The sequence below is a fragment of the Vipera berus genome (assembly GCF_964194415.1).
Source record: "Vipera berus genome assembly, chromosome: 13".
NCBI lineage: Eukaryota > Metazoa > Chordata > Lepidosauria > Squamata > Viperidae > Vipera > Vipera berus.
The window spans coordinates 9,923,897-9,942,111 of NC_138216.1; the positions used below are offsets into that span (position 1 = coordinate 9,923,897).

Here is an 18,215-nt window from a genome sequence, read left to right on the forward strand (position 1 = left end):
TGTTAATTCTCATTCATTTACTCAGTCTTTCATTTGATTTATGTCCTGCAAGGGACAGTTTATAATCTGGAATTAAAAAACGAATAGTCTTCTTTCTTCCTTGTCGCCCCTTGATCAGATCTCTCTGTTACAACATATCCCTTCAAGGAGGATATAATTAAGCTGGACACTGAAATAGATAACAGTATAAATGATTAACGTAACAGCTTTTGACTGGGAAAAATTAGTAATAGATTGGAATAATTTATTTGGGAGCTTCTGCCAACCGTTTTGAGTCATCTTAAATAAGACGTCAGCAAAGGCCCTGGCGGATGAATCACCTGGGCAATTTTAATATTGCCAAACAGAGTTAATTTGAACTGAACAGAAAGGCTCTGGGGGATCAATTAAGGAAATTTAGCTGTATATTACTATGCTTGTTGATTTTTCCTTTGGCTTGTGGCTTTCCACTGTTCAATGCCTTTTTTCTGTGATTCAGAAACTAAAGTTTCTACACTGATAGTTTCAAGATCGCCCGAACTGTTAGTACTGCTTTGCACTGGTAAGATGACACTGGGTCCAGGTTTGGTCACCACAATAGAAAAAAGAAGTTGAGACTCTGGAAAGAGTGCAGAGAAGAGCAACAAAGATGATCAGGGGACTGGAGGATAAAATATATGGTGAACGGTTGGGGAAATTGGGTATGTCTAATGTAGAGAAATTAAAGAAATTAAAGAAAAGAAATTAAAAGACGCTTGCTCCTAGGGAGGAAAGCCATGGCAAATCTAGACAGCACACTAAAAAGCAGAGACATCACCCTGCCAACAAAAGTGCGTATAGTCGAGGCTATGGTCTTCCCAGTTGCAATGGATGGCAATGAAAGTTGGACCGTAAGAAAGGCTGAGCGCCAAAGAATTGAGGCCTTTGAACTATGGTGCTGGAGAAGACTCCTGCGAGTCCCTTGCACTGCAAGGCGATCAAACCGGTCAGTCCTAGAGGAGATCAACCCTGACTGCTCTTTAGAAGGCCAGATCCTGAAGCTAAAAGTATGGTCTGTATAAGTACTCATAACCTATGACCCTGAAGCAGTAGGCGTAAGCTTAAATGGACTCCAGAAGATGGCAGAGGACAGGAAGGCCTGGAGGAACGTTGTCCATGGGGTCGCGATGGGTCGGACAAGACTTCGCAGCTAACAACAACAACAAATGTAGAGAAGGACTGGGGATGACAGGATAGCAGTCTTCCAATATTATATATATTATTGATTGATTGATTGATTGGACTTATATGCCGCCCTATCTCCGAAGGACTCAGGGCGGCTAAAAACAATAAAACACAATAATACAAATGAGGGGTTGTCAGAGGGAAGAGGGGGTCAATGTATCGTCCAAAGCACTCGAGGGCAGAACCAGAAGCGACCAGTGGAAGCTTATCAAGGAGAGATCCAATCTAGAACTAAGGAGAAATTTCCTGACAGTGAGAAGAATTAATCAGTGGAACAGCTTGGCTCCAGAAGTTGTGGACGCTTCAATACAGGAGATTTTGAAGAAGAGACTGGAGACCCATTGGTCCGGAATGATATAGGGTTAGGGTCTCCTGCTGAAGACCTCCGAGGTCCCTTCCAACTCTTGTTATTCTGCATTCTGTTCTGTAAATTACAGAACAAACGACTGGCCGCACACTGGTGTGTTGGATCTAAACGGACAACAGTCCTGTACAAGGAAGCCCAAAGGCCCGTCCGTCTTTGAAGCTTGACTTTAATTAGGAAAATCTTGCAAGCGTTGTCAGGGAAGCTGGAGATTGTAGCTCAGTGCATACAGAGGGGCAACAGATTTTTGAGGAATTTGATATAATTTAATCAGGGGTATCCAGTCTTGGCAACTTTAAGACCTGTAGACTCCCAACTTCCAGAAGTTCCCCACTCAGCCAGTGAGTCTTAAAAGTTGCCAAAGTTGGACACCCCTGATAGAGATGAAATATTTCTTTTTCAAAGCTCAACCTGTTGCGCACACAGAGACAATTGAAAAAGAAATACTCCAACTGTGTCCAGTTGTGGCAAGTGATACACTGCAAATATGCAAATATCTACTAAGTAAAGCTTCTTAATGTCTTAAACCAGGGTTAGGCAACCTTGGCTCTTTTATGACTCCCAGAATTCCTCAGCCAGCCTGGCTCAGCTTGGAAACCTCTCCCTTTCCCCTCAGCACGGCTGGCTCAGGAATTCTGGGAGTTGAAGTCCACCAGTCATAAAGTGGCCTAGGCCTAGGCCAGGGGTAGGCAACCTTGGCTCTTTTATGACTCGTGGACTTCAACTCCCAGAATTCCTCAGCCAGCCTGGCTCAGCTTGGAAACCTCTCCCTTTCCCCTCAGCATGGCTGGCTCAGGAATTCTGGGAGTTGAAGTCCACCAGTCATAAAAGAGCCAAGGTTGCCTACCCCTGTCTTAAACTAAAAGTTTAAGAAAATATCCTTGAATTTGCGAGTGAATTAATACCTTCCTTCTTTGGAGCTGAGCTCTTCCCATTTGTTACCCCTCTTTTCTTTAATATTTCTTTCACCATGGCTATTTTAGCTGGGCGAAGAAGCTGTCTGCTTGGTTTGCTTATATTTCCGCTGAAAAAGGCATCCTTCTGTGAAATCTTAAAAGGAGAGTATTAAAAGGCCTAGGGGAGAAGAGACAGATGGGGGGACCCGTTCAGAGTTCTTGCATTTTAAGAATGTTTGGCGGCTTTCATGCCCACCGTCTTAAATTAGCAGTCAAAAATGAGCATTTGCCTAAGGCCACAAAAGAAGTTTCTGAGAGAGGCTCATCAAGTGCCGGATATGGAATTTTCCCCCAGTGCAATCTTATCTCGGTTCCCACACAGCTCCTCCTTATCACAGACATCCAGTCGGGTTGTTTTATTTGTTGGCAAAATGCTGTAAGGATTCAGGTAGGGGACTGAGTTTCAGAGCCGGCCATTCAAAGGAGTGTCTCACGGATTTGCTTTGCTAAAGAAATATTTGACGCTCCAGGAAAGAGCAGCATCGGAGTTAACCAGGGCACCCCACCCACCCACCCACCCCCGGCCCAAGTAACAGGCAGGTTCTTTGGGCAAATGCAAAAGGACATTTTGTCCTTTGCTGGAACAGAAACAGAAAAAGTGACATCTCTCCCGGTAGGATCTGCCTGTTGCTGCAGAGGAACCAGAGTTCGAAAAGGCAGGTGTCATAGACGCCAGGGAAATCTGGAGATTCAGGCAGTTCAAATGAGTATAAAGATTTATTGCAGGCTTAAAGCTCTCAGACCAACTGGTGGTTAAAGGGAAACGAGCGGGAGATAAGAGAGTCATTCAAAGTGGGCTGGACGTAGATCTCTTGTGGGCACTCAGGGACTCTGAACTTATGACATGTTTGACCCCTCCCTCGGGCTCAGCCTGGTCATCTCCTACGGAAGGCCTTATTTTGCCTTACCCTGGGGATTGGGTAGGTGCTTTCCTCCTTTCAAAAACGTGCCTTTCCTCTCGACTGTTGCTTATTCTGTCCCAGAGGTCTGTGGGTACATTAAGATTGTCCCAGAAGCTGTTGTCCATTTGCGACAGCACCAATCGGCAGACTTCTGGGGTCTTCTTGATTTGCTTTTCTGCGTGAAGCTGTACAGAGGAAGCGGGCAACATATCTAAATTAGATTGCACTGAGGACTTTATAGCCCTCACCCCACCCCACCCCGAAAATCTTATACAGCTGTCGATCATGCCTGATCGTTGGCTACACATTGACCGTGCCTGATGGGAACTGGATCGCAGTGAGTCCTTGACCCAGATTCTCTACCATCTAAGATCCTTTTGAGGGGGAATTACAGGGATGGAACCCCAACCCATCTGAGCGCAAAGGATGTGTGATGGACTTTCCCATTCTATCCTGGAAGATGGAGCACACGTTTTCTTCCTGTTTCCCCCCCCACGAGGCTGAGACTGGACCCATTAGATGAAAACCACAGGGAAATAATTTCATTAGAAGGCATGGACTTCCTAACGTTGATAACAGTTGTTCAGATTAATTAGGTTCCAGTTAAACTGATTTATTTGCTGATGCCTGTATGCAAGAATCTAGTCAGCTAACGGTCAGCACTATAAATTGGTGCTAGAAAAGAGTTAACAGAATTGAAGAGGAATTGGACTTAGAGCATTTGTGGCAACCTGAGGACTCCAGGCTGATTCCTCTCTTGACTCTGCCCCCCTCCCCGCCGGGCTCTGCCTGCTCTTCTCTTACAGATACCATCATTGCAAAACTTGGATTGATTAGGGATATACAGCAGTTGCTCTCCAAATTTAACGTTCAACTACTTTCAGTCAGGTTTTTTTTTGTTACCTCTGTAAACTGAATTTTATTTTAAAAACGCACATATTGCAACCTTAATTAATATGGCCATTTACTTCCCTAAGTCTAAATCTTTTTTCTGCTCTGGCTCCACTCTTTTCTTTTGTGTCTCCGAAATGGTCTTTTCTCTCTGACCCAGAATAAATGCTTTGTTATTTTTATTTGAACGTGGGTTGGGTGCTATTGTAACTTCTTTCCTGACTCTAGAGCAGTCTTTCTCAAGGTTTTGGAAATCCGCTCGTCTCAAAGTTGCCGAAGTTGGAAAAACACACAGACACAGACACATATACACAGACAGAGTGAGAGACTGTACAGAAGTGAATGCTCTCCTGTGCTCTTATTTGTATCTCAAATAAGACTGGGCTGAACGTTGCTAAATATCAGTAATTCTACAATGCATAAAGTATCAATGCATTAGAACAGTCGTGATAATTTTCAAAAGCTACCGATTGGAAGTTCAGTCAATCCGGACGGTAGTCTCCTGCTTGTGCAGGGGGTTGGACTAGAAGACCTTCAAGGTCCCTTCCAGCTCTGATATACTGTTACCATTACTGTATTAGGATTGCAGGAGGACAAGGAGAGGCAGATTTGTTTTAAAGGGCAGAGAAACAGCCAAGACCTTATGAACAAGCGGATCCGTTACAAACAGGAGAAGCATCATTCTGAAATCACACATTTTGGCTTGTATAACTGATAAACCTGGTGATTAATAGCCGTCCTCTGCTTGTGTAATCGGGGGCGGCCAGTGGCTCATCAAGTTCCCTTAGGATGCTTTGAGAAGGGCAAGTAAATTGATAGCATCCCTTCTTTGCAAGAGAAGGAGGGGCAGAAATGGCTGGGGAGATGCTTGGCTGTTCTCCAAGGGCGTCTTGGCTGGCTAAGCCAGTGCTGCGATCTGTGTAAATGTGAATCTGTGAGTGAGACTATATAGGTCAGTTGACAGCAAATGCATCTGGGGGGTTTATCAATCCTGACCTTCTGTTTGCGTGACGAATAACCGGCTGGCAGGCAAGATGGCATATAGCCTGTGCCAGCGAAGCGCCCGCTGGATTTTGTAAACATAATCAGTGCAAGATAACGCACGGAAAATGCCCAGCATGATATCATTCAGCCTGATACGGATAGGACAATTTGTCTGATGTGTTATTTGGTCACGTGAGGAAAAAATAAAAAATACCCAAAAACGAATACACAGCATTACTCCAAAGGAAAAGCAAATCGAAACTTCAGGTGTTTGTTTCCCCCCCCCTTTCTGCTAGGAATTGTTCCAGCACAAATGAATTAAAAAATATCAGTTTATTAAGGTAATGCTGCTGCTGCTGACCACAAAGATCACTTTGCTTTGGCATTGGAAAAGAGAGAGTTTGCCCACAATATCAGACTGGGAAAACGGAATTTGGAGGAATGTATACAGAAATGGCAAAATTAACCGGGTCTGAGAAGTGTAACTGAATTTAAGCAAGAATATTCTCCCCCCCCCCTATAAAATGGCAGAAGACAAATTCAGATACCAGAATTCGGTTTTGAATGGGAATATAATTGATAAAAACGTAAAGGTTCCCCCGCACATGCGTGCTAGTCGTTTCCGACTCTAGGGGCCGGTGCTCACCTCCGTTTCAAAGCCGAAGAGCCAGTGCTTGTCCAAGGACGTCTCTGTGGTCATGTGGCCGGCATGACTAGACGCCAAAGGCGCACGGAACGCTGTTACCTTCCCACCGGAGTAGTCCCTATTTTTCTACTTGCATTTTTTACGTGCTTTCGAACTGCTAGGTTGGCAGAAGCTGGGACGAGTAACAGGCGCTCACTCTGTTATATCAATGTAATTGATAGTAATTAACAATTTCAATGTTTATAAAATAGGTTATACAACTAACAGTTGGGTAAAACAGGAAGGAATTCAAAATGCAGTTTCTCAAAATGTGTGCCTTTTTTTTTAAAAAAAAACCCTTTCCACCCTGTGTTTTTATCCTTCAGATAATGACATATAGTGCTGAGATCAGTATTAATATCACCTTCAGAATTTTCTGGAGATTTCTTAACTATTTCTTAAGACGATGCGATGAACTTAGTAATGAACAGAATAATGGATTGTAAATTGTATGATCATTGTAAACTCCCTATATATTTACTGACTTTATTCCTTATCCACTGTACTGCTTCTTCTTCTCTTTTTTAAAGTGACTGTTTAAAGATAGTCCATAATAGAGGCCACAATTTTTGCTGCCAAATGCGAAACTTTTTAAGTGAATTTTGCCCCATTTTAACAACCTCTCTAGGCCCGGTTGTTAAGTGAATCGCTATAGTTCAGTTAGTAACATGGTTGTTTAGTGACTTTGCTCGTCAGAAGGTCACAAAAGTTGATCACACGATGCAGGGATACTGCAACCGTCATAACTACATGCCAGTTGCCAAGCATTCAGATTTCGATCACGTGATCGCGGGGATGCTGCAACGGTCGTAAGGGTGAAAAATGGTCACCGTTTTTCAGGGCCGTTGTAACTTTGAACAGTCACTAAGTGATCTATTGTAGCACAAGGACTACCTGTATTCTGTTTATCCTCAAAGGTACGGCTGAGCCTGCAAAATCCCCCCCCGAGATTTAAACATTTCTATTCGTTGGGAGAAAGTGCAGTTCCCAGCTTTAAAAGAGAAGTTTTCTTAGGAACAGGCGGCCTTCTTGCCGGAGGATTAAACACAGCAGATCTGACTTTTCTGAGGTCTCAGAGAAGAGGATAATTTTAACCCTCTCAAGCTCCATAGGTTCTGCTTGAAGAAAGGAAGGAACGCCAGAACATCCTGACCATAAAGCCTTCTTAGAAACCAAGGTGCCCATTGATGCTCTGGGGCGGCTATTCTGAATCTTTTGCATTCTATGCAGTCTTCCAGTTGCCCTTTTTTGCAATCTTCAGGTCACCTCAATCATAATTGCCCGAAAGCTGTGGTTTTCTTTTGCTGCTCTTTGGAGGCCAAGAAGACACCAAAACTGCTGTTGGCTTCGAAATAGGGTGGTACTGGTTTTGGGGTTTGGTTTTGTTTTTTAGGGACGCGGTGGCTCAGTGGGTTAGGACGCTGAGCTCGTTGATCAGAAGGTCGGCCGTTTGGCGGGTCGAATCCCGAGTGCCGCGTAGCAGAGTGAGCGCCTGTTACTCATCCCAGCTTCTGCCAACCTAGCAGTTCGAAAGCACGTAAAAATGCAAGTAGAAAAATAGGGACCACTCCGGTGGGAAGGTAACAGCGTTCCGTGTGCCTTTGGCGTCTAGTCATGCCGGCCACATGACCAAGGAGACGTCCTCGGACAAGCGCCGGCTCTTCGGCTTTGAAACGGAGATGAGCACCGGCCCCTAGAGTCGGAAACGACTAGCACGCATGTGCGGGGGAACCTTTACCTTTGTTTTTTAAATGCTTTCCAATTCTTGCTTCCTTCGCACCTGCATTGGCTTCCTTCGCACCTGCTCCATGTTCCCTGTCACGGCGCAGTGGCCTCTTTCCTTCTTTCAAAGGGTACAAAGGTGCCGGGGAGACCAGGTGACCTCCTCGTCCCACCTCTCGGGCAGTAATAACTTGAAGGGTTCTTGTTTTCATTTAGCTCATGATGACTCAGACATGGAGATTCACGAGGATGAGGGCTCGGACAGCGACATGGACGACCGGCAGCTGATCAAGCATCACACAGCCATGGAGATGCTCATGCAAGGTGGGTCCAGCTGCTCGTCTTCCCAACCTGCTTTCAAGACACATGTCAGAATCCATTTATATCACATTCATAAATGTATGTTTAAAACATTATCCCGCCCCCCCCATGGATTCTGCCATCTCCCGAGGAAGGAGGAGCGGATGTGGATTCAGCCTGCCTTAGGTTATTTCAAAGACCAAGGGAAACCTTTTGAACTGGGGGAACAAAGGGGAGGGTTAGGGAAGAAGGCATCTGGCCTGTGTCTCCATTTGAATCTGTAGAGGAAGAAGGCAATAACCATAAAGATTCAAAGTTCCCTTTTTCCCACGAAAGGGATGACACGAAGTACAATGATGGGCTGACCAAATGGGCGTTGAGGGAAGGGGGGGTTGAACCGGGAACTCTTTATAAAGTTTCAATTTGTAAAACAATACCAAGTCCTGTCTTGTATTTCCACAACCAAGCATGTCCTAGTAAAAATTCCTTTTGGACTAGAACTGACTCCAAGAGTTTTTGTTTTCCTAAGACGTGGATTGGGGTGGGTCCTGACAACACAGCTAGCTCGGTGTCGAATTTGTGCAGCCTGTACTCAAATGAGAAAAATGGTTTTTAATCGAGGAAGCGATGTCAGATTGTGCCAGCGTTTTAAAAAAAAAAGGTTCCTCGGGTTAAAATTCTAAAGAGTGCCTTCAGATTCTAACTGTGAAAGCTTTGGTGAGTAGATGACCCAACAGTCTTAGACCAAGTCAGTTTCCTTTAGTGTGAGCCCGTCTTACCTAATTCAACCTGAGCCCAAGGAAAAGGGGCTTGAAATCCTACCCAAAAAAAGGTGCCCGTTCTGACAGGTGTGAACATTTTTTTACTTTTGACAGCTCTACCGGCAATGGAGCCGTGAGCTGATTTATTGATAGTTCTGCCAGAGCTCGGCTTACATGTTTGTTACATTTTCTGACAAATGCCGTGTGTTTTAGGGCGGCCCAGCAAAAGGATTGTTGGAACCATGCAAGGGGGAGACACAGAGGATGAGGTAAGTGGCTATGGCGCAAATCCCGTGCTATTTTTAAACCTCTTCACCTGCACCTTTTTGCACATTAAATGAAAAAGTTATTTTAATAAAAAAAAAATTCCTTTGCTGGACAGCAGGAAGGCTTAGCTCTTTTCCCGCCAGTGAACCTTTGTTATTTGTTTGTGATTAAGCCCAAATCCATTTCCTCGGCAGTCAGTTACACTGGGTTTAAAATAATAAATCATATATTTTTTTAAATCCCATTTATATCCCGCCCTTCTCCGAAGACTCAGGGCGGCTTACAATCTAAAGCACAAATCAATGCTTGGCACATTCTAATGTCAGGATTTTAAATATCCCTGCCTCTTATTTAAATTTTATACACTGTTTTTATGTTTTACTGTTTTATTTGTGCACCCACAGAGCCCCTTTGTAAGGCAGATGGGTGGTTTCTAAGATTGATTAATTAATTAGGCAAGGTTTGAACCTTCTTCTTTAAATCAGAGGTGAGGGATAAGCTAGGATTGTCAATAATCTAAAGGCAGTATGTTCCACGATAAAGTTATGATTTCTTTAGCTTATGCTTGTCTCCGAATGTTTTTTTTTCACAGATAGTCCTTGACCTTGTTTAATGACCGTTCAAAGTTACAACGGCATTGAAAAAGGTGACTTAGGGTCATTTTTCATAGTTATGACCTTTACAGCAGCCCCATGGTCACGAGATCAAAATTGACGGTTTGCAGAATCCTGGGGCCACATGATCCCCTTTTGCGACCTTCTGACAAGCAAAGTCAGTGGGGAAGCTGGATTCACTTAACAACCGGGTTACGAACTTAACTACTGCAGTGATTAACTGAACAACTGGGACAAATGTTGTAAAATAGGGCAAAACTCACTGGAAAATAATAATAATAACAACAACAAATTATGATGATAATGATAATGATAATGATAATGATAATGATAATGATAACGATAAGAAGAAGAAGAAGAAGAAGAAGAAGAAGAAGAAGAAGAAGAAGAAGAAGAAGAAGAAGAAGAAGAAGAAGAAGAAGAAGATGATGATGATGTAGTTGGAAGGGACCTTGGAGGTCATCTAGACCAACCCCCTGCTCAGGCAGGAAACCCTATACCAGGTGTAGGCAACCTTGGCTCTTTTATGACTCGTGGACTTCAACTCCCAGAATTCCTGAGCCAGCATGGCTCAGCTTGGAAACCTCTCCCCTCAGCGTGGCTGGCTCAGGAATTCTGGGAGTTGAAGTCCACGAGTCATAAAAGCGCCAAAGTTACCTACCCCTGCCCTATACCCTATAAATAACCCTTCTTAGTCCGATAGCTTTCAGTGGGATTTGGACACACTTAAGTCTTTTGCTTTGGGCACGCAGGATTCGGCTACATTTTTACACAGCCTTTGTTTAAGATGCCCCTTTGATTCGGATGCGAATAGAAACAGCCACACGCCACTTATAATTCGCTGCTCTACAATCCGGAGAGTCCCTGACTTAACAACCATTCATGTTCAAAGTTACAGCGGTGACTTATGTCCACATCCTCCCACTGACAAACATTGCAGCATCTCCAGGGTCACGTGATTCCGAATTCAACCAACATGTATTTGTGACGGTTGCAACGTCCCAAAGTCACGGGATCATCCCTTGCCGCCTTCCGCCGCCTTCTGAGAAGCAGCCAGTGGGGGCGGGGAGGCAGATCTGCTTAACGACCACACGATTCACTTAAAAACTGCAGTGATTCATTTCACACACAAATAATCCGTAAAATTGGCCACGCTTCCCTTAACCATCACCTTGCTTAGCAAATGGGGGTCCCAAACGTGGGCCGTAAGTCGAGAACTATTTGTAATAATAATTTTAGTTTGAAAGTTTTTTTCTTTGCTTTATTTGCGGGGCTTACCACCTCCCAAAATAGATCTGCTGACTTTGGGCCAGATTTGAGGGTCAACGGGGTCTGAAAATGGGCTTGCCGGACCGGGCTATAACAACAGCAATTGCCTGCCGATAGCAGACAACACAGGAGTCCCATGGAAACAGCCCAGCCTCTGCTCTACTAACGTGTAAAACTAACCCTAAAGTGTGTCTGCCTTTAAGCAGAGCGTTCCCCTCTTAGCTTGGCCCCTGCCCTTGAGCCAGTCGTGCTGCTGAGCTGTCTTCTCCAGCCTGGTTTGGATTTGAATTCTCTCTTTTTCTCTCTGCCTTTTGCACTCATGCCTTTTTTTTTAACCCTCTCTGGTGTCATTCCTCTGATTCCTTCCTACCACCATCTTGGGTGGCCTCGCACGCTGCTGCTCCCTCTTGCAAAGATCGGGGCAGCCCAAGCCCGAACCAAAAAGCGCAAAGCTTCTCGAGCCAAGGCAAAGGTGCGTGACTCTCCCGTCTGCCAATCCTGGCTCCCCGTCCCTTGCCCACATGTCCCTTGCCTCTCTTCTCTGCTCTTGGGTCCTGCTCGCCATCAGAAGGGTTATGGGTGGTTGGGAGGACACGGGTGAAGGTAAGGAGCAAGAGCTGGTGTGCCATCTGCCCGGGATGGGGACCATCCACAGCAGCTTCTCCCCAACCTCAGGTTGTGTCTGGAGACTACCAGCAAGGGTGGGGTTGGATCTAATGCAGTGCTCTCAACCGCGGCGACTTGAAAATGGGTTGGCTTCAACTCCCAGAATCCCCCCCCCTCCACCAGCCATGCTGAGAGTTTGAAGTCCACCCATCTTCCGGTCGCCGAGGTTGAGACACCCTGATGTTATGGATGGAGAGTCTCTCCCGAGCTAAGAAAGAGAGCATTCTGGGGACTAGTTTTGCCAAACTGTGTTTAGCCACACTTTTCTGGGCTGTCACAACATATCAAGGTTTAAATTGTGTTTTGGTAAACCCACTAGGACTCAGGGGTAGGCAACCTCGGCTCTTTTATGACTCATGGACATTTTCTTGTCGTGTGCATAGCGTTACACACAGAGCCACTGTTGCACAGCACAATAGTATCTGAAGAGGCTGAATCAGAATAAGGCTGCTTAAATATTTTTTTAAGAGTGTGTGTGTGTGTGTGTGTGTGTTCTATATAAAACAGACTGAGAATTTTGAACTGGTAGAGTAAAGAGGCAGCTCTACTCAAGCACTGCAATTAAAACCTCTGTTTTATTGCGCAGTTCCACCCCTTCCATCTGCATACATGACATAGCTGACTCAGGAATTCTGGGAGTTGGAGTCCGTGAGTCATAAAAGAGACGAGGTTGCCTACCTGACTCAGGAATTCTGGGAGTTGGAGTCCATGAGTCATAAAAGAGACGAGGTTGCCTACCCCTGCACTAGGTGATGTAGGAACCAGGAAGTGTATTTTTCCTGCTTCTGTTTTAAAGAAAAATGGAAAGGCAAGTTTGATAGTATAAATCTGTTTTTCCCCCCTCAAAGTTTCCTCTTGTCGTTGTGCTTCCCTGTTTCTTCAAGCAAAAAATTTCAGAGGCTAGGGAGGTTGCCCCCATCTCTCTCACACACATGTACACAAAATGCTTTGTTCCTCAAAATTACAGCTTTTATTCACCATAAACTAAAGAGACTACAGATTATTTAACTGGATAGCAACTGTATTCATTTGCTCTTACGGATAAATATTATCTACATTAATTCCTCAAGGCCAGGGTGTATTTTTTTTAAAATATTGGATAACGATATTTATCCGCTTTTTCCCCACAGGAGGACTCAGAGGAAAGTGAAATTGATCTGGACGATGATGACGACGACGAAGATGATGACTTGGAAGATGACAGCATAGACATCTCCCCCACCAAGGCCAATCGGAGGGTCAGGAAGCCGGAGCCATTGGAGGAGAGCGATAATGACTTCTGAGGAACCTCAACAGGGACACCAAACGACAACTTGCCCATGGCTATGCATACGACGAGGCCATCTTGAGGCAGTATAAACCATCCAAGAGAGTCATGGTAGATATATTTTAGGCCTCAAAGCTATTGTTGCTTCATGAATTTTACAAGCTTTGAAAACTGAGGACACAAAATTACGCTTAACACCAGAAGCCCTAGCAGTCCTATCATGCTGAAGGTCAAAGAACCCCATATCTTCAAGTTAACAGTCTGGAAAAAGAAACCTTGGTCAGGGCTGGGATGTGATCCTCAAGCTAATTCAAAGAGAAGTTTAGGGTGAATTAACAGCCTGAGTTTGGGCCTAACTTTACAGATTGGAGTTGAAGAAGCCAACTCTCTGTAGCAGATGAAAAATAACTTTCTTTTTGTCAAAGATCAAGACAAAATTGTCCGTTGAGCAAAATCCCCCACAAGGAGAGGCTGATGGCCTCTCCCATTTGTCCTTAAAGCTATTGGTACAGCCAATTCCAAGTGGGCCTACTCTCATCTGAGGAAAAAAATAGAGCTTATTTTCACCAAATTAATCATATACAACTCTAATACAATCCCTGGTCCTTCTGTAGAAGCATCTCTTTTCAGATTCATTGAAGTGTTTGATAGACCATTTTGGACTGTAGGCCAATAAACAACATGTTTGTTTTCCTTCTGATTTTGACCGTAACATTCCTGCATTTTGCAAGTAAATTGCTCTTCGCCTCCTCTCCTTTTCCTTTGCTCCTTGCATCTTTGTCCCGTGGTAAGAAATTCAAGAAACGTTATTCCAAAATCAACCTATTGACCTCTTTCAAATCAGTTTTGTAATGCCGCTTCATCTGAGCATCCTCCTCCTCCTCACAGGAGCAAAAATCAAGAATGCTCGTGATCGGTGGAGAGAGAGTCGGGCTTCTCTTTGATCCCAGTTTCATGGCTGCATCTCCCCTTCAGGCCTGTCCTGGGCCTTCAGGACACCCATCTTTTCCCCATGTCCTCAGTCAATGGGCCAGGCACCTCCGGGGGAGAGTGAAACGTCACACTCTTCTTCCAACATAGTCCCAACTGTGCTTTATATCTCCACCACACAGCTGGGGGCGTTTGCTCGGATGGCTTCAGAAATCACCTTAGCTCCCGATTCACCAATTTTGTTCCCCAGTAAGCTGTGGGAGAAACAAAGAAGAAGCTTTAGACTGAGCAGCTATCCAATTGCTTCTAACTCCCTCGCTTCCCTTTAGCCATTTATGCCATGGGCTTATGGTGATTGTCATTTGACTCTTCTTGACCAAATACATTATTTCAGCAAGTCTAATGGCTTCTTGAAGCTCCTGCTTGGACCATCATTGGCAGCTGTTGGCTGCCTTGTTTTTGGCTGACTTCTTTTTCAAGTGCTTTTGATTTTCCCAAGCATCGGAGTCTTCTCTGTTGACTCTTACCTTTGCATTATGTGTCCAAAATATCTAAGCTTATAGTCAACTATGCCAGCTACTAAGGCACACCTATATGACCTTAATGATGACCATTTTCTAACCAGCGGGTGAGTGGAAAAACTCCATATGGTCTTCATTTCACCATAATTGTGGCAGTAGGAATTTCTGGAGCTTCTGGACCAACTTCTCCAGTAGGCATCATCACCTTGGGAAAGACTGTTCTAGTTCATCAAAGGTACTTACTTGATGTAGGTGAGGTTGTGGCTTCCCGTCAGTGCCGTGGCAATGCAGATCGCCCCATCCATGCCCAAGGAGTTCTCCTGCAGACTGAACAGGGACACATAAACATCTAACTATATACACCGATGGGAAGTTCTAACATCATTTGGTTCTTGCTGAGCATGTTAAGCGAATACAATTTCTTGTCATTTGTATTCATGTTTTAGTCTTTGGCCTCATATCTGCTCTGGCTTTATTTTCTACAAAAAGATCCTGAGAAACACCCAAGGAATACTAAGAATCAATGAAGACTTATGCCTGAAGAAGAGTTGTATACAACTCTTAAAGCCGTGTTGGAAACATTCACCGAGGCAACAGCCCTGTTTTGCATTTCCTCTTTCCTTGAGTTTAAGGTGTTTCTTTCAGCTTAAGACATTTCAAGGCAGCCAGCTGATTTAGAAATAAAGATTACGGCATTCTTGTAATATTGATAAGCCTTGTACTTTACAAATCTAACAACTGCCTGATGATAGGCACAACATTGGGTAGGATAGGCTCCTAAGGCCATCTGCCTCTTTCTCTGTCTGGATAATAAACACAAAACCATTTGAGTCTGAGCCAAGCAAAGTATATATAACCCAAGTGTTAGAAGCTAGAACTTGTCCTCAGAGCTGGAAAACCAATTATTCTAGACACAGAGGAGATTGCTTCCAATTTCAGCAAGATGGTCCAACCTTGGCAACTTGAAGACTTGTGGACTTCAGCAGCCAGAATTCCCCAGCCAGCCACACCTGTGGGGAATTCTGGGAGTTCAGGTTCACAGGTCATAAGTCTTAAAGTTCTGGAATTTTGGAAGTTGAACTCCATAGGTCTTGAAATTGCCAAGGTTGGGCACCCCTCGCATGTAGTAAGAATCCTTCAAAAGCAGCCTTTCCCACGTGCACTACTTACTTCAACCTGCGGAGGGTGCTATTAACTTTCAAGGAGTGGGCCATAGCCTTGGCTCCCATCAAACCAATGGAGTTTCCTCTAAGGCTGAAATCAGAAATAAGAGAGAGTTGTGATGAGGAGGCCACAAGCTACAGTTCACCCATCTCTGAGATAGAAAGGGAGAGAAAGACACCATTCCCACAATCCAGGCAGGGAATGACCCCCTTCCCCAACGTTCCAAGAAACACCATTAAATATTATGAATGAATGAATGAATCTCATAAGAAAGTGGGACAGTTTAAATCAAAGTAGGTTTCAGAGAGTCCGAGACGGCTCCAAGACCGAATTCTTGAATTGGGCAAGGTTGGCACAGCCTCTAGTCATGTGATTCTCAACCTCAGCAATTTCAACAGAATAGAGTAGAGTAGAGTAGAGTAGAGTAGGAATAGAATAGAATAGAATAGAATAGAATAGAATAGAATAGAATAGAATAGAATAGAATAGAATAGAATAGAATAGAATAGAATAGAATTAGAATAGAATAGAATAGAATAGAATAGAATAGAATAGAATAGAATAGAATAGAATAGAATAGAATAGAATAGAATAGAATAGAATAGAATTAGAATAGAATAGAATAGAATAGAATAGAATAGAATAGAATAGAATAGAATAGAAACAGAGTTGAAAGGGACCTTGGAGGTCATCTAGTCCAACCCCCTGCTCAGGCAGGAAACCCTATACCATTTCAGACAAATGGTTGTCCAGTCTTTTCTTAAAAGCCTCTATTGTTGGAACATTCCCAATTTTTGGAGGCAAGCCGTTCCACTGGTTAACTGTTCTCACTTTCAGGAAGTTTCTCCTTAGTTCCAGGTTGCTTCTGTCCTTGATTATTTTCCATCCGTTGTTTCTTGTCCTGCCCTCAGGTGCTTTGGAGAATAGCTTGACTCCCTCTTTTTTGTTGCAGCCTCTGAGATATATGGATTTCAACTCCCAGGATTCCGCAGCTTGGGGGAATCCTGGGAGTTGAAATCCACACACCTTAAAAGTTGCTGAGGTTGAGAAACATTGTTCTCTCCTAAGGGCACTTCCCGAGAATCCTCGGCCATCTCAGCAATTCCCGGCGGGGATAATGGCAACTGCAATCCATCACACCTGGCGTGTGGCAAATGGGTGAAGCTGGACTCGGCCAAACCTGCCAGGGTTTGAGATGCATGAGTGTAATCCCCTACTCCCACTTTGCACCTTCACTGAAATCGAGCAGGAGCTTTTTGGATGGAGCCGAGGAGACGGTTATTACACCTCAAAAAGAACGATTAAAAAAAGATGGAAACTTGCAAGTTAAACATCTCCGTAATTGGACAGAACAGCAGGAGGAGTTGCCTGGAGATTCGAAGGAGGAGTGGATGATTTGGAGAGGTTTAAATAGACTGTGCACTGATTTGGACAGAAGAGAGTTCCCCAATGTTTCTGGCTTTGTAGACGGGGGCGGGACGGTGGGGATGGTCCTGTGCAAGCGGCCGGCACTTAAACAGAGTGAGGATGCACCAGCCATTTCTGCAGCCCGGTTGCAAACCCCTCACAGCTCACTAGTGGGCCATGGCCCAGCGGTTGGGGACCCCTGGGCTAGAACTAAAGACCCCATGGAAAAATGGGGGGGGGGTTTCTCCCAGAGGACATTTACTCTGAATGCAACACTATTCAAACAATGACCCATCTTTTACAGCGCCCCCTTGGGATCGACATGCACACAGAATGACGCGCCGGTCGGACATATCCCTGGCATTCACATTTTTAATCTTTTTAAATTTAAATTAAGAATGCTCCCCTTTATCCCAGTTCCTGCCTTTCTCCCACGAGAAGAGAGATCTCCTTATGGGGGAGAGGAGATTACTTACTCCAAGACGGCCAGGCTCTTGTTAACCACCAGTGCTTCTGCCAGTGCGGTGGCCCCGCTCGCCCCGACTGCTGCCACCTGCAGGCTGCAAACAAATCAGCACTTTTAAGAGGGCTCCAACTATGCCAGTTTCGCATTCGGCAGAGTACTAATACTGTGTAAGAGAATATTTGTAGCTCAGGGTTAAAAGGAGGGGTCCTTGGTGTTCTCTGGGCTTGGTGGTTGGCTTGAAGACATTTCATTACCAAACTGGGTAACATCATCAGTGTGAGGAGGTGTGGGTTGGTGGAGGTGTGGGTTGGTGGAGGTATGGTGGGTCAAGCTATTGTACATAAACAGAGAGCAAACTCCATCTTTCCTAGTACTGATGATGTTACCTAGTTGGGCAACGAAACATCTGCAGCAAAACAATCAAGCTCAGAGAGCACCAAGGCCTCCCACCATTCATCAGAGTGCCCAGGAACTCAGTGGGATAAATGGTCAAAAGAGGGGAAGGTTATAATTTTCAGGCCGAGCGTGAATGCCCGTGGGATTCTGATTTCGACCACAAAACGGGTTGACCTGGCTGCTCTCTCTCCTCTCTGCTTTCCATATTGACACGATGAAATACGTAGGAGAAGCCGGTGAGATCAAAACTGTTCTTGGCTGGCCCTTTTAACGTACAAAATCCCTCTGGAAAAATGAAAGTCCCATTCAACATTTTAACGCGATTTACGCCGTTCAGTTTTCCCGTTCCCAAAAGTACCGCAAGTTTGGTTCTCTGGGATCTGATGACCTCAGGTTTAGAGAAGGAATCTAATCATATTTCATTAAATAAAGTCTTCCTGTGTCAAAAATAACAGAAGGGCAGATCAACCGTCAGGTGGA

The 18,215-nt window shown here is 44.6% G+C and overlaps 2 protein-coding genes and 1 long non-coding RNA gene across 4 annotated transcripts in view; 1 reads left to right on the forward strand and 2 right to left on the reverse strand.

Moving 5' to 3' along the window:
- Positions 1-13,544, forward strand: part of CLUAP1 (clusterin associated protein 1) — a 54,424-nt gene extending 40,880 nt beyond the window's left edge. The window contains exons 10-13 of one of the 2 annotated variants that reach the window (XM_081338142.1): positions 7,924-8,031; positions 8,982-9,037; positions 11,334-11,390; positions 12,715-13,544. In XM_081338142.1, the coding sequence (XP_081194268.1) occupies positions 7,924-8,031; positions 8,982-9,037; positions 11,334-11,390; positions 12,715-12,867 (374 nt within the window). In that variant the 3' untranslated portion in view covers positions 12,868-13,544. The remainder of the gene's footprint in view (positions 1-7,923; positions 8,032-8,981; positions 9,038-11,333; positions 11,391-12,714) is intronic. The other variant, XM_081338143.1, reaches the window with a different exon arrangement.
- On the reverse strand, positions 33-7,895 carry LOC308674015. The gene is made up of 3 exons (XR_014027781.1): positions 7,766-7,895; positions 3,432-3,610; positions 33-169 (listed from the first exon to the last, which is right to left on the reverse strand). It is a non-coding gene; the product is annotated as an uncharacterized lncRNA (long non-coding RNA).
- A 207-nt stretch (positions 13,545-13,751) lies between the features above and the next one.
- The window catches only part of NLRC3 (NLR family CARD domain containing 3), a 28,358-nt gene continuing 23,894 nt past the window's right edge, over positions 13,752-18,215 (reverse strand). The window contains exons 16-19 of the mRNA XM_081338141.1: positions 17,350-17,433; positions 15,473-15,556; positions 14,546-14,629; positions 13,752-14,035 (exon numbers count right to left, since the gene is read on the reverse strand). Coding sequence (XP_081194267.1) covers positions 13,945-14,035; positions 14,546-14,629; positions 15,473-15,556; positions 17,350-17,433 — 343 coding nt within the window. The 3' untranslated portion in view covers positions 13,752-13,944. The remainder of the gene's footprint in view (positions 14,036-14,545; positions 14,630-15,472; positions 15,557-17,349; positions 17,434-18,215) is intronic.